General features: G+C 34.8%; 1 protein-coding gene across 1 annotated transcript in view; it reads right to left on the bottom strand.

The window, feature by feature from the left end:
* LOC139695278 (zinc finger protein 345-like) overlaps positions 1-16,691 on the bottom strand; it is a 97,630-nt gene that overhangs the window by 66,339 nt on the left and 14,600 nt on the right. Inside the window, exons 7-8 of the mRNA XM_071593974.1 lie at positions 15,123-15,576; positions 3,109-3,162 (exon numbers count right to left, since the gene is read on the bottom strand). Coding sequence (XP_071450075.1) covers positions 3,109-3,162; positions 15,123-15,576 — 508 coding nt within the window. The remainder of the gene's footprint in view (positions 1-3,108; positions 3,163-15,122; positions 15,577-16,691) is intronic.

Here is a 16,691-nt window from a genome sequence, read left to right as displayed (position 1 = left end):
ATGAGATAATAATTCAATTTTAAGTTCTCATAGGGTTGGGAATTGTGATGGGTTGATGTGCGTTAGGAACATGCTAGTAACGCACCAATTCTGGAAAAAAGGGTGAGAAGGGCGGTGCTCCAGGATGGACAGGCAGGGAGGGGAAATTTGCTGGGAATGGGTTTTAGTGGAGCTTAGGATATATATCATCAGACCATGTAAATTTGCTCTATCAATAAATACATCACTATGAACTACAACAAGGGTGCACTTACAATTAAGAGACAACTACTGATACAGCTGTTAGAGAAGGATATTATGCTAAGGGAGTGGCTACCTTTAGATGAACAAAAGCACCATTAACCCATTGGTTTTTTTAATTAACCACATACATGACAGCTTCATTGCTTTAACTTAAAGTGGCATTGTTGTCACGGGAAGAAAAGAAAGTATTGGAAAAGGGTAGCAATTGTTTGATGACATTGTGAGAGCCATGGGATGGGAGCAATATGGTTAGATGTTGGCAGGAAAGATAATTTGTTATGAGAATGCACCATATCACCTTCAATGCACCCCAAACTTAACTATGGTGTCATACAAACAATGATACACATTTGTTTGGCACCAAAGATCAAATGACTTTCATCAATAAGTCACAATAAATTTTAACAAACCAATAGATTAAATTGAGTCACTCACTCAAGAAAATGATAAGATATATTACAGGAAAGGTACAAAAAAATTTGATCAAGCGGGTGTCTCAGAAAACTATTGGAAACTTGCCAATATTTTGGGTATAGCTATTGGGATTTAAATGATTTCACTACCTTACTTCGATAATTTGAATTCAATAAATTGGTTCAATCCTTAATTATAAACAAGAAATGTTTCATAAATCCATTTCAACACAGTGATGACCAGTTGATGAATACAAATTATAAAATTAACGAAGGTGAATATCCATAACTGATGAGAGGTAGGTGTAAATATCACATGCATTGAGGTTGTTTGTATTACACATGTTGAAATGTCACCCGTTTTACATTTGCAAAAAGCACATCAAATATGAAAGTCAATAATGGAACAGGCTGTAATAAATAATCAATATTAGACAAATTGCTGGAAAAATTAGACTTTGTATTGTCAAACACTTTATGTCAATGACTATTTAAATGAAAAATATAGGTACCCACTGAAAATATGACATAGTTAGTAATATTTAACAAAGTTCATCTTTCACCATATAAAATATGCACAGATATTTATCCTGATATGTGACTTATCAGCAAGTTCACACTTGTGAAACACTATAAGTAATTTGAAATTAGATTGCCAAGCATCAGCCCACTTTACGTCAGGTCGATCAAATTATAAGTAAAATATAATTTTCTAATTCCATTGGTCAGCAAGGAAAGCATTGCAAATTTTAATTCGAAGGGTAAATTATTTAGCAGCATGAATCATTATCTCTATTTTTAATGTAAATATATCATTACAATTGCCTTTTCAGGCTGAATCAAGAGTGTTGTTGAAATCTTTTAACATTAGATCTCAGAATTTTTTAGTGAACCAGGATTTGAGCATTATTAGGTGGGTAAACATTGGCTCTCTTCTGTTTAGGTGATATAATGAATCTTAAGAATACTATGCGCATTTAGCCAATGACTTTTTCATCGCACAGCATCTCCCAGTCTTTTAGAACTACAGTATTATAGCTGAAACATAAGCCTTTAAAGACATTTCACAGCGCATCATTAATTAAACTGGCAAATTGAGCAAGTAACAACAAAAACATCAAGGAGGAATAATTAATGGCATATAATATGGTATAAATTAATACAGAAAATTATTAATTGTGATTTTTTAACCTCAACTTCAAATGAATTTATTTGAACTTATGCCACTATTCAGCTTTTGGGAAATTGCTACCAATAGGGCAGAGCACATTAGCTTGTGGAGAGACACATTGAGAATGAGGCGGCCATATCTCATTCTTATATACTTTCTACAATGTTCTAAGTGACAAAGACTGTTAAATTCAATCTCAGATTTAAAATACACTAATGAAGGAATTTGGAAAATGATATTTCTGTCACAATGACCACTTAGCATAGTAGAACAAAAAGGATTTTATACATTTATTTCAAGCTTCACGACAAGGTAAAAATTCCATTTAAACTAATGATACTCCATCATTGATACCAAATTTAGAGAGTTTTATAGATGATTTATTTTTCCTTGACAATTCTAACATTATTAAGACGTCAAAATCAAGGCACTACAAACGGACTACGATGAGTATGCACTCTTATAAAATGGTAATTACCTGATTGCCACTACTATTATGATAATGTGTGACAATCGGTTTTGACCTAATAACAACCATGTTAAATAACAGTTTTTACTTGCTTGACTAAATCAATCTTACCTATTTTTCTTCACTATAAAGTATATAATATAATATTGGAATTAAACCACAAAAAAGTAGAAATACATTTTCCTAAGTACAATGTAGCTCTAATTATTTTGAAAAAATAATCTAATTTATAATGCTAAATCACCAAAAATTCCAGTTATCAAATGTTTACCCACCTTCAAAGGAAATTCAAAGAAGATGCGATCACACACTCAACATCTATTATCCATTGAAGTAAGAAAATCAGATTTACAAGTCAGCGGAAGGGGCAAATGTTACAGTGATTCAATAAATATATATTTAGGAAATGATTATGTAAGCCAATGCACTGCTTGCAAATTTATAAAATTTCTAGATTTAAGGATCCACCAGCTGTCACTAGGACAGCAAATTCTGAAATTAATGATAAAAAATGACATGAAATTTTATTCAATAATTCTGCATACTGTAATTAATACAGGCTGCAACCAGAGCGACTCTAATTTTGTTTATCAGACTTCTTTAACTGAATAGGGACACCCTTAATCTAGAATAAAAAAATTCTAAAAGAAATCAGCCAGCATTCTGCAATGCTGAAAATAAGGGACCAAAGAAGTACACATTGAAAAACATTAGCAAAGAAAATCATCAATTAGGGGTCTGCAACAGAATCAGCACAAACTTAAAATAAAATCTGCAAAAAATATGCGAAGAAAAACTAAGGGATAACATACTTATGCATTTCCACATTTGCTTTGTCCTGACAATCGCCTTGGCTGGAGTCATCCCTATGGTAAAGTGAAAAACTTAAAAATGCCAGATTCATGGAAAAAATTAATAACAAGATGGATTTATCAATCCCACCTATATTATTGTGAGTTATAAAATGGTCTTTTAATGTTTCAGCAATGGCAAACAATTCATTAAATCCTTGGAATAAAACATTGCCATACACTATATTTCTTTAGTAAAAAGCTTTTCTTTAAATTGAATTCACTTATGCATGCACTACTTTCTTTGCACAAATTCTAGATCAATGAAAAAGATCATAATGCCCTTGTACTCAAATGTACAGGTCAAATCAAGAAAACTAAAATTTTAAAGAAAATAAACAATAAGTAAAAAATTTGATTCTGGCTGAAAATATGAAATAAAGTAACTGTCTTAGTGTAGAAGATTTTAATAATACTACACACCCTTAGGAGAAAACTGTAAGGAGACAACCTCAATGTTGCATAAATAGCAATACATCATAAAAAACCAGACTCTTTTCACTGAATGACTTCCAAAAGCAATATCCACCTAACTGGCATTTATCTAGATATTTGTATCATTTGAATGACTGATATTAAAAATGTTGCAAGCAGAAGCACATAGGTTTAGTTGAGTATAAATAAGCCAAGAAAATTATCAGCATCACTGCCATTTGAAAGCAAAATGCAAAGCAACTATGACAAGTAACCAAATATTACTTACCTTGGACTTAATGTTACACATTTTAACTATTTTAGTATGTCACAGATATAGTATTTATTTTAATTTAAAAAAGCAGTGATTTCAAAAATTACGGCAACACCATTGCTAAGCAACACCATTGCTAAGCAACTACATTTGTCCAAAGTAAATTTAAAAAATAGAAAGGAAATCTAAAAGAAGACATTTTCAGTAAGTCATCTGTAGCTCTTTACACTACTCTATGGACTAAATGTTTTTCATTCAATAAATGCGTGGGCAATTTTCATTACTATGGGTGATATGTATGCTTTTAGGAGCTTCAGAATCAAGGAATCAATTCACACAACAAATAAATTTGCAATGCTACAGTTAAAAAATATCAAATTGAAGTAGAAATAATACTCAAAATTAAACATGCAATTCCATTTGAAAAACATGATATTCCCATAAAACAAAACCACCACAGTAGGCTTCACTAAGTCCAATTAATTAGGAAATAAAGATGGAAGTTGTGGTTTGCTCTGATCACAAATTGCAATTGACATTTCATCCAAGGAAGGCATTTTTATACCAATCATATATTTAAGCCTGCAACCTTCAAATTTGGTTTTTACTTATGTTTATATTCATTGCCATAGAAGATATTTCCCTAAGGTAGTAGCTAAATTTTCTTACAGACACTGAACTTGGCCTACCTTTTTTTCAAGCATAGATATTAAGAGAGAGAATAGAATACCTTGAATTTTAACTTTTGAGCAGCCCAATAAAAATATTAAATCACATTCAAACTAATATGCTAAATCAAGAATGAATGTTACAAGCTTTTCAGATGTAACCAAACCCCCAATGGTCTTGAGAGATAAAAGAAAAACATTTTCATTCTCATGGCAATAAAAATATTACCATAACTAAGACTGTACTTCAATATGATAATATTAATACAATAATATTAATTTAAACAATAACTAATTTCTTCATCATAAAAGTTAGTATTTTATAAAAAAATTAAAGAATAATATGTCCCACAAATGAGTTAAATAAATAAGTTTGATGACGGATGTTACTGAATTTCTAGAAAACTATGAAGTTTTATAGCGTTACACAGAAGTCTCTTTATAGTGCTTGGATGGTTATATCATTCAATAAGATTATACTTAGCAGTGACAGGCACAGGCGCCATAGATATTAGGTGCTAGTGTCACAAGAGTTTTGAATATTTGCCATGACAGAGAAGAAATATGTAGACATGAAAAAATTATCAAATACCTATATTTGGTATAGAAATGAAAGGAGAGCTGCATTAAACCAATCTTGGGTCTATGATCAGTCATGATTATGATCAGTGAATTGCAAATATGGATTTCAGCAAAAAAATCTGGATTAGCTCTACATGACAGATAATTACGAGGGCGATTCAAAAAGTAAGGTCCCATATTTCTTTTCATGAAAAATCAAATTTATTCTCAACTTTGCGTACATTGTTGGAAAGGTTGAGCATTTAGCTATTTTTTTACATAGTTGCCTTGACGATCAATCACTTTTTGCATCCTTGTAAGCAGCTTTTTAATACCGGCATGGTACCTTTTTCCCCCCGTATCATGAAGCCAACTGACGACTGCTTCTCCGATATAAATTCATCGTCATTTAGTGAAAGTGTACTGTGAGAAGTGTATGGAAATCAAAAACATGCGGAAGTGGTGCAGGGAGTTTTTTGATGGCCGGGAAAACACCCACAATGAGCAGCAGTCAGCGGCTGAGTTTGCCGGAATCAACGGTGGCTCCAATTGATGAGATGGTAAGCAATAACCGGAGAATTACCCTTCATGAGATAAATGAAGGCCTTAATGAAGAGAGTGGCTACTTCTCCACGCAGAATATTGTGTCAGAGGTCCTCGGTTACAACACGGTGTCTCACCAAAGGAGTGTGTTTGCATCATGATAATGCACGTCCACATGTGTCACATCAAACGACCACCCTACTCAATGAATTCGGCTGGGATATCATCGACCACCCTCTTTACAGTCCAGACGTTGCCCCCAGCGACTACCACTTGCTTCCCGCTCTCAAAAAACATCTTGGAGGACAGAAATTCAAGTCAAACAAGGAAATGCAAGAAGCAGTCCTCAGTTGGCTTCATGATGCGGCGGGAGAAAGGTACGACACCAGTATTAAACAGCTGCTTACAAGGATGCAAAAAGTGATTGATTGTCAAGGTGACTATGCAGAAAAATAGCTAAATTCTCAGCCTTTCCTAGGATGTGCACAAAGTTGAGAATAGATTTGATTTTTCATGAAAAAAATTGGAGACTACTTTTCGAATCACCCTCTTATATTCTCAATTTCAAACAACTTCAATGATAGGCAGAGATTTGAGTTTATCCAGAGTTATATACATCATAAAATGAAGATAATGATCTTAATCAAGCTCACTTCATGTATGAGCTTTCTGAGAAATTCCTATCCAGCTCATTTGAGAAATTCTGCATCAGTTACTCCTATCTGATTCCATAATTAAGACTACTTACAGGTGAAATAATAAAACGTATCAGACAACAGCACATAGCATTCAATATCTTTAAAAATATGCAACAGTGGAATTATGAGTGACTATTGTCTAACTACTACTTTCCCACCCCATTTAAAGCATATCAGTAAAGAGCATTACTTCTAGTAACACACTTAAGATTATGGCATTCATGTTGTAGGTGTTCCAAAGTAGCACACAGTAATTTGATGAAAGAAGGACAACATTGTAACCAAATAAATACTCTTAATTTTATTATTATTAAATTGCCGGTTAAAGTAGGTTTTGGATGGACACAACTACCAAATAAATATTATGTTTCTCCAAACAAAATACTTTATACTTTATACTATCATTAACACTCAGAATTTTTAACAGAAATATTATAACCAAATAAAAATGTTTCATAATCTCAATTAATAAGTTTTTCACTGAATAATTACCACATTTTCCAGTGTATAGGATTACTATTTTCTCCTCAAAATACATCTAAATATGTGGGGTGTCTGAAATGGTAATCAACATTATGAGTTGAAATTTCAGTGTCTAAATTTTCTGGTTTATATTGATTTACATATAAAAGTATTCTTCACATTTTCCCTTATCGAAATAGCAGTTTTTATTAAATTTCTCAATATGTTCTTCCTGTTCTGTTGAAATAACAAGCTATCAATCAAAATACTTTTGCTTCCCTACTGAGATAGCAAGCATTTTAAGTAAAATGAGTTCAGATCCCTTACATTCTAAATTATTATTTATTCAGTATTTATATGCATGAGTTGCTTGATTATGAGAAATCTGATAAAATCATATTTTCCACTCAGATGCAAAAGGTGCCACTCCCAACTAGAAGCACAGTTCCCTAGAGGTGTATGTTGGCAGTAAATTCATAATCTCCTAACCTATATGAGTTTTAATAAAACACTATAGGCCATATCAGACATTTATAGAATAGTTAATTGTTTGAAATTAGGAAGAAGAGGGAGTAGCCACTAGTATCCAGGATGGTCATTGCCAGATGGTCATGGGCCTATTGTGAACGTGTAATTGTGGTAGTATCGATGGAAATTTATTAAAACATCATAGTGTTACATTGTTTACAAAAATTGGAATCCATTTGAAAATTTATCTTTTTTAAATGTTATGCGAGCCATTTTCTTGTTGAGATTCTGTGGTAGAGCACGGTTAAAAAACTATGCAGATTTTGCTATGTTATTGTATTCAAGTTACGAGTGATTACATACTTCAAAGAACTCAGAAACTGCAGCAGAGAGGAATTTCAGATCACCACCAACTGAAAATATGATAAGAACTAAAAGTAGATAAGAAGAGGAGCTACAATAAGCTATACTCAGTAAACATTATCTCAGACATGGAATTGCAAAATAGCCAGAACTAGATGAAGAATTGAAAATATTGATATTAGCCCACAAAAAGTCGGGATTATAAGTTTCCACAAAAATGACTTTTGAACAGGCAAAGACTGATTGCTACTGTTAGAAGCATCATTACATTTGCAGGATACCATCAGAATATGAAGACAGTATTATTGGATTTCAAGTTGACATTAACACAGGAAAAAGAGATTGACTTTTACAAGCATGAAACGTGGATGAGGTCTCACTAATGTTTGATGTACCTTTAAACAAAACAGTAGATTCCAATGGTGTAAAGAATGTTATTGTTCAAACTTGTGGACAAGAGAAAATGTATTTCAGTCGTGTTATACTGCTATGCTGATGAAACAAAATTGCTCCACTTTTTAATTTCACAAGGAAAACCTTGCCCAAGGAAAAATTGTCCACAGGGGTGTTTGCCCCGTTCATCCTAAGGGGGTAGATGGATGAAAGAGAGATGGAGTAGTGGAAAGAAAATGTGATGTAGGTATCTTAGTGGACTGTTACAGGAAAAGCCTCTCTAGCGTGGGATAAGTTTTGGAAAAATAAAACCGAAGCTGTGAAAAATCAAATAGCTGTAAAATTCAGTGGGCCAAAATCTTCAATCTTTAGATGTTTGCATTAATAAACCATTTGAAGGATTAATAAAGGAGGAATGGAACAGTTGGATGCAGTACACAGATTTTGTAGACATACAATCAGGAATATGAAGAGGCCTAGCATTTTGCAGATTTGTGAACAGGTAAAAAACTTCACAGAACGCCCTGAAATATGAGACAGTTTTTAACCATTTAAGAAAAGTGGAATTAGCAGCTGACTCAATGGTACAGAGGATGATTTGTTACATGGAGAGACAGTTTCTCAGGCTTCAGGGGATTCTTTATTTAGCTCCAGAGATGGATTTCTCGGTTTTGAGAATGATGATTCACCGCACTACAATCTTCCCTAGTTACATTATTATACAGCATAAATAACTTTAAAATTAGTACAATAAATAATAATGGAAATTCGTGAAACAAATTATTCCTCGGAATATGTATAAAGGAGGGTTTTATACACAGGAAATACATGGTAGCATCTAAAAACCACTTGTATACCTAGTATAAATGTTGTGATAGAAAACTTTTTTTAATTTTCTACATTAATATAGCTGAAAAAAGTTTCTTCTCTATTAGTCTTTCTTTCCTGTCTTTTGATAACCACACTTCACACATCATATAACAATGCATAAATTACCTAAATCTCTCCTTGTATACAATTTGGGCGCCCCTCACATGCATAACATAGAAGTTGGTGATTGTCATCAGTTTCCTTTTCATTTGGAATGACTTAGAATAATTTTGTAGAATTCATTCCAAAGCATATCAGTCAGCCTGGGTTGGGTCTATATTTTTAATTTTTTCTATTAACAATGCAACAACAAGGAGACATATTTCTACAAAGAACACCTCATAGAAATCATATGAGAGAAAAGAATTTCCTATAGACCACATATTTCATCTTTGTTTTGACTGTTGACCGCATATCGCATTGAATATTGATATTACAATTCAATATTTTTTGCAACTTTCAGAGAATCCTTTATACAGGGTGAGACAACATAACTTCCTTTTTTAAACGGGTTCAGCCGCATAAAAAGGGAAGCTATGTTGCCTGTATTAAGTCATCCAATGAAAGATGAAACTCGCAGAATTATTACCGTATTTTCCCATTGATAACGCACGTGCTATCTATACAAATATGTTCAGTTGATTGAAGAAATGACGATGCGCGTTATGGAATAAAAATTGAAAACATCCAAACATAGATGTATTTTTACACACACTATATACAATTTTATATATATATATATATATATATGTATATACAGATGCGCAGCATCCATACACGGTCAAGATAACTATGAAGCCCTGGGCGTGCGGTATCTATACAAATTCATGATAACTACAAAGTTCTGGGTGCGCGTTATACATATGGTTCGCGTTATTGATGGAAAAATACGTTAATTAATAAAAACTTATTTATTAAATGAAGGCTCTGAGGAAATGTGACATAACTTTATCCTAAACTTATACCTGAAAAAGGTGATGGGACAGGTTCGTGTAACTGAGGCATTTAATAAATCCAGGTTACTATTCATGAATAAATCATAATTTTCACAAGTCTCTACTCTCACCTCAGTTGAATTTCACCACAGACATTTGAGTGACCAGGATTGGACTAGAAGCTAGAATTTGGATTTATAGGAATTCCACCAATTAATGGCAACTTCGCAAAAAATCAAAACCAATTAAATATTACAGAAGGAAAAAATGAGCAATAGCCACTTCATTAGTGACATAAATGTGAGTGGCTCCTCATTTATTTTCTGATTATTAAAGAATATTGAATCAATTTGCAGGGTTACATATCAATAGAGTGCCAATTGCATCATTTGTCGGCCAATCAACCAAGAAAAGCTATGGCATATTTATCCATTTGTAAATGTATTTAAAAAAGTATGTTTTTCACTGCTAAGTTCTTAGACAAGTAAAATTGAAGCTATAGAAAAGAAAGAGTTTGAATCAGATTCTGTAATCAACTATCTGGTTAGTGATGCACATAAATCATTTCAACTTGGAAGAGAGGATGCTGAAAAACTGCACACAAAAGCTGAAGTCATAGTTGGTAGTAATAATACGAGGGTCATCCGGAAAGTAGTACCCGTTCGTGCCGCATGAAGTGCTGACGACGCGAGTAGCCGCTGGACGAGGTCAGATAGCTTCAGTGGCTTGTCTGCCTTCTCTGAGCCAAGTTGCGTGACGCTAGCATTGCCTGTGTTGTTTCTGTGATTGTTTACAATGTTTAAAAAAATTGAGAACGCTGCCAGTTGTGAAGTGAGGGCAGTGATTAAATTCCTCAATGCAAGAAACGTTCGCCCATGTGATATTCATCGCCAATTAAAGGAGGTGTATGGAGACAATGTAATGGACGAGTCGTCTGTTCGGCGGTGGTGTCGCAACTTCAACATGGGGAGGGGGAACACACACGACGATGAGCGTTCGGGGAGACCGTCTGTCATTACAAACCAACTGGTGAGCTCAGTTGACGAATTCATGAGGAACGATCGGCGCTTCACAATTGATGACATCTGTGAGCATTTTCCCAATGTTTCTCGAACAATTGTTCATGAAATTGTTAAACACCATCTGCATTATGCAAAAATTTGTGCAAGATGGGTCCCTCGCGTATCTCAATGAGCTGGCGGCGAAGGACTATGCAGCAGGAATACAGAAACTTGTCACACGTTATGACAAATGCCTTAATTTGCTTGGAGATTATGTTGAGAAGTAGTTTAAAGTATCCTCTTTCAAATAAAATTTTTTATGTTTGTTAATATTTACTTTTGTGTCTTTATTTCACGAACGGGTACTACTTTCCGGATGACCCTCGTAGTATAATGGCTGACTTAAATTGCACACACCTAATGTCTCAGCTCGCCGATTCTCCAAGTCACACAATTTAAAAAAGTACAGTGGAACCTCACTTTGCAAGCTCCTTGTATAGAGAGTAATCCACATAATTAGCAAAAATTTTGGTCCCAAAAATGACTCCCTTAACAAGAGGCTAATTTTTGGATGAATGACAAGGAGACAGGAATTTCTGAGAGCGGAATGACTGCTCCCCAGCTACTTAAGTTTGTGTTCAGCACTTGTTTTGCTAGCACCCCGTGTTTCTAGTGATCACATATTATTCCTAGTTTGTCTATTCCTACATATGTTCCAGACATTGTGATTTTTTGTGCACATTAATAATATTTTGGAATAATTTTAAAAATATCCCTGAAGAATAATCCACAAGAAGAAAGCCATTAGAGAATAAACTTCTGTAGAAATGAAAATTAAAGTAATTGAAAAGTGGTAAAAAAGGCCAGGTTGGCCGATCTAGCACCAACATCAACAATTTGAATTTCCTTCAAGAACAAGTACAAGACTAAGGAGATAGATGCTTAAAAGAAAGAGACAAGAATATCTACAAAACGGTCTCATTATCTCAACGATGTTGAAAGTATGCTTCTCATATTGATAAACAAGAAGCAATTGCAATGGGACACCATTAATGACACTATCATTTGTGAGAAGGGGAAAGTGATTTCCAACAACCTACTTAATAAGATGTTACGATCACCAATGGATAGTGAGATATATCAAGGGGCATCGCGAGTGGTTCAAAATGTTTACCAGAAGAGCATGAAAAATTTAAGAGCAAGTTTACCAGCATTCATGGCGTTATGAGGCATAGTAACACAGCAAGCTTCTTCTCAAAGGTGGGAGAAAACTTCATTGGTGACTTGAAGAAAATCGTTGATTCTGAGGGTTATCTGAGCCAACAAGTTTTTAATTGAAACAAGACAGGTTTGGAAGAAGATACTGAAGCATTCCCATATTTGTAAATGCAACAATAGAGAATAAGGCTGTCTCATGCTGCTATTTTGCACAACTCCATATGCCTTCAAGAAATGTTTAGTCCCAAAAAGCTAAATGTGTGGAGGTCAAGGGAAAATGTTGCATCAAACCATGAGTATTAGCACTGCTAGTGGGCGGGGCTATACTGTGCGTCATTGCCACCATATTGCACCAGTTCGCACATTTATTGCACAGACTATGTATACCTACGGAACTTCTAAAAGGTTTAGGAAAATGTGGGAGGAAGAGTCTATATGGGCTGATTCGTATTATCTATGAGGAAGGAATTTGGCTGGGAGACTGTGAGATCAGTGTTAGTACCATTCCAAAAAAGGTAAATGCTACATCATGTGAGGACTACAAAACAATAAATTTGATTTCCCACCCAGCTAACGTTGTCCTCAGGATCATCAACAAAAAAAATTAAGAGCCAGGCAAATGATTACTTAGGGGGTGATCAGTTTTGGTTCAGGAATGGGGGAGGTCTGCATCATTCCATTGCAGTAATGAAATCACTTACAGAGGAAAGTAGAATGCAATCAGGATGTATTTGCCTTTTTTGTAGATTTTGAACACACATTTGATAGAATGAATGGGGAAAAAACTAGCGAATACAAGTATATTGCAGAAAATAGGAGTAGATTGGAGGGATAGGAGGCTTATCCCCAACCTGTAGAGGGCTCAGACTGCTCAGGTGCAAGTGGATGGAGAGTCCAGATGGGCAAAGTTAGGAAGAGGAGTAGGGCTGGGTTTTCCCTTATCACCTGTGCTGTTCAACATATATGAGAAGAAATGATTAAAGAGCATGAGAAAAACTGGAGATAGGAATGAAAGTTGGCAGGCAATTCGTAAAATCAGTTAGGTTTGCCGATGACTAAGTTTTAGTTTGTCAGTCAGCCAAGGGATTTAGAGCATTGCTGAGTGAATTGGAAATTCAATGTGATATATAAGGGATTAGAATAAATGTAATTAAAACAAATGAAAATCAGTTATCCAGAAAGAGAAATACTAAGTTAAATGTTAAAATAGGAGGACAAAAACTAGAGCAGGTGGAACAGTTATCTCAGAAGTGTTTTGGATCAAAATGGTCGAAGTACTAAGTGCATAAGGAGAAGAACTGCATCAAGGAAAGAAGCTTTAACAAGGAAAGAAGCTTTAACAAGGAAGGAATTGATGACACGGATGTTGAGCAAGAATGTCAAGAAAAGGCTTATTAAAATTTTCATATGGTGCATAGTTATGCATGGCAAGGAAACATGGTCATTAAAGCAGTACGATAGGCAGAGATTGAAGGTTTTTGAAATGTGGGTGTGGAGAAGGTGAAATGGACCGAAAGGAAAACAAATGAGGAAGTACTTGGTATGGTGGGCAAAGAGAGAGGTTTGTTGGGAGAAATCCTAAGGAGGCAGGAAAAATGGAATAAGGGCATATTGTTGGCAGTGGAATGTTGAAGACCATGATAGAGGGGAGAATGTAAGGCAAATGAGGAAAGGGCAGGAATAGGATATGAATGATGGATGAGATGAAGGAGAGACTTGTTCAGTAGGATGTTGGCTTTTGTTTTGTTAGGAATAACAAAATATTTATTTGGCAGTTGAGTCCATCGAAAACTTACCTTAATCAATAGATTACCTACATTAATAACAATGCCTGGTAGCTTCATTCCACAAAAGTAGAAAAGATGAACATGATCCACAGTTCCAAAACAAGGTATATTTCAATTTCTTCGAATAAACCTTGTCCATATTTTATTTTTTTTCAGCATGGATTGCATTATTGCATTTTATATTAATCCATATGCAAAAAGTTGTTTCACTAAATGAGTGTTTTGCTTTACGAGAAAGATCGTGGAATAAATTATGCTCATTGCACAAGGTTCCCGGGGATCGAGATGGTACAGTGACTAACTGTACTGACTTCCCACCTAGAGCCCGGGTTTGAATCCTGGCAGTGGCAGATATTTTTCTGAGGTATCCTGATTCCCCTGCAATGGGTTGTTTGATACATTAAAGGCAACTTGTGATCAATTGTCAAATCGTTATGTGTAAGGAATATGAACACCCTTTCAGTTGGTAAGTTCAAATTTCAAAAGCTACACGACCATATCCTAAGAGGTTGAAATCGGGCAGGCTTTGAAATAAAATAATAAAAGATACATTAGGCTGAATTAAACTGCTGTAATTTTAATGCTAATATACGCATGAAAAGTAGAGCAGCAGGAATTTTGGCTCTCTTCGATATTCGTACTGAAAATTCCTGGATAATTGAGAACTAGTGAACATGAATATTTGCATTAATTTATAGTGAAAGCCTGAGAGTTAAACATATCAATCAAGCATTCACTTTATTCAACAAATCACAATTCCCCATTATTTTTTATATTTAATGAATAAATTAACAAAATTTTACCATAATTACCATTCAATTTCTTTAAAAATATCACATATGATGTACTTTAGACCAGTACTATAATTGGGTTACAATTATTTTTGATTCAACTATATTAACCAGAAATACATAGCGTAAATATGTGCATCATAATTTTATTTAGCAAGATCTGGGATGTGACTAAACTGAGAATTTGGTTTTTAGGATGAAACTTCAACTGATGTTGCCTTAAGGAGATATTCTGAGCTCTTAGAGACTTCATCGATAAATAATGACCTTGAAAAATACATTTTAATAATGGAAGTGAAATGCCAATTGTTTAACATTTTTGTTCTTACAAGAGCGCTAGTTCCCACGGCAGAAACTATGTATATTCCCACGTTTCGTTTAAAGATTGATTAAGACAGAATTTTTCCTTTACAGAGAACGTGGATCAAGGCTACAGCACAAACTCAATGTAAGCAATAAGCCATCACAAGCAAAAAAGCACTATAAAGAGGCTCTACTGTATTGATGGCGGGACTGAGGAACAACGTACCTGGAAAAGGTGTTCTCACAGACGGTGCAGGTGAAAGGCTTGTCTCCCCCACCACTTCCTCCACCTCTTCCAGTCCCACTAGAGATCGTTGAACCTGTCCCACCCCCATGGACACCACCCATGAATATCATCCCAGACCCATTGCATTTCTGACACTTGCGGACTTGTGGATGGTGACCGCCCACAACAATCCCCACCCTCCTGTTATTGTGCAGTTTTCCCCCAGGTAATGACCCCCCCACTGGGCCATTGTGATTGTTGTGAGGGTGGTGCCCACCCCCCACTGCCGCCTCCGCAAATGCCGTCGCCTCACAAGACTCACACTTCACCCTGCCCTCTATTGATGCAAACTTAACATGTTTTTTCTTCGAGCTGGAGCCCCCAATGGGACTCTCAATGTCAACACCACATGTCTCGCACTTGTTCTGCTTTCCGGAGCCATAGACCTTTTCACCTATGAAAATTTACAATTAAAAGGTAAGAATACAATAAAGACCACGTGAAATGTAGGGACAATTTGAATTTTATTTTTTGTGTTCAAGCAAACAAAATTCAAAAGGAAGAGAATTTAATCTAAATTAATGTAGAGAGATCAAGTTAACCCTGCTGCTTGACACAATGGGGAGTTATTAATGATATACACAATTTTATTTGTATTGATTCATTACCTACAACTTTGGCACATAAAGTTGTTAAATCAGTTTATCAATATATGAATTATACCCTATATTCTATGTAAGGGCAAAAATAACATCTTCCAAAATTGTTTCTAGGGTAAATAGGGGTTTTACATGAATAGGGATATCGTATATTTGTATGTATAACACATATGTCCAGGCAAACCAAAATATTGCTTTAGGCATTGCAAACTATGCCATATTTTGTACTTCCTCACCAGGAAAACCATGATTTTGGCATTAACGTGCCTTAATGTAATAAGTAATGATGATGCACAATATATACTAAATCAATGATTTTAAAGATCACAGGTACCAATCATTTTCGATTAATGATATCCTGCTGATTACATGGTCTATTTAAAATATTTTTCTGACCCCAGGAAGTGTCAGGAAATTCTTGATTATGCATCAGCAAGCCCTGAATCAAGTCGCTTATTTTTGGAGAAAGTTTTCTTCCATGAGCATCTCATTTTCAACATCTGTAACTTGATAAAAAATAACCCTTTCTCCAGATCAGAAGGGAGAAAAGTGTAAATATACAGAAGATTATCAAGACAAGACATTCTCATGGAAACATTTTATTGAGCCAGTGAAATCCTGTATATAAACCGATGTAATCCTCATCTCAAACTTTCAGCATCTTCTAGGACCCACTTCAGTACAATGAAGATGATTTTGATGCTCACCAAAGAGTTAATATATTTAATATTTGATACAAATGTTACTGCAGTATAATTCAAAGCATTTTGCATTACTATACTTATTTTCAAACATCTTTAGAACTGAATGGCTGAGTAAATTTATTTGGGGAGAACTTAGCACGTGACTTTGCAGACACCAACTAGGTCATCACAGGTGAGGTCTAGCCCCTTTAAAAATTTAGGTACTC

This window comes from Hetaerina americana, unplaced genomic scaffold, assembly GCF_022747635.1.
Source record: "Hetaerina americana unplaced genomic scaffold, ioHetAmer1.1.p SCAF_6, whole genome shotgun sequence".
Taxonomy (NCBI): domain Eukaryota; kingdom Metazoa; phylum Arthropoda; class Insecta; order Odonata; family Calopterygidae; genus Hetaerina; species Hetaerina americana.
This window is presented reverse-complemented; position numbering and strand designations above follow the sequence as displayed.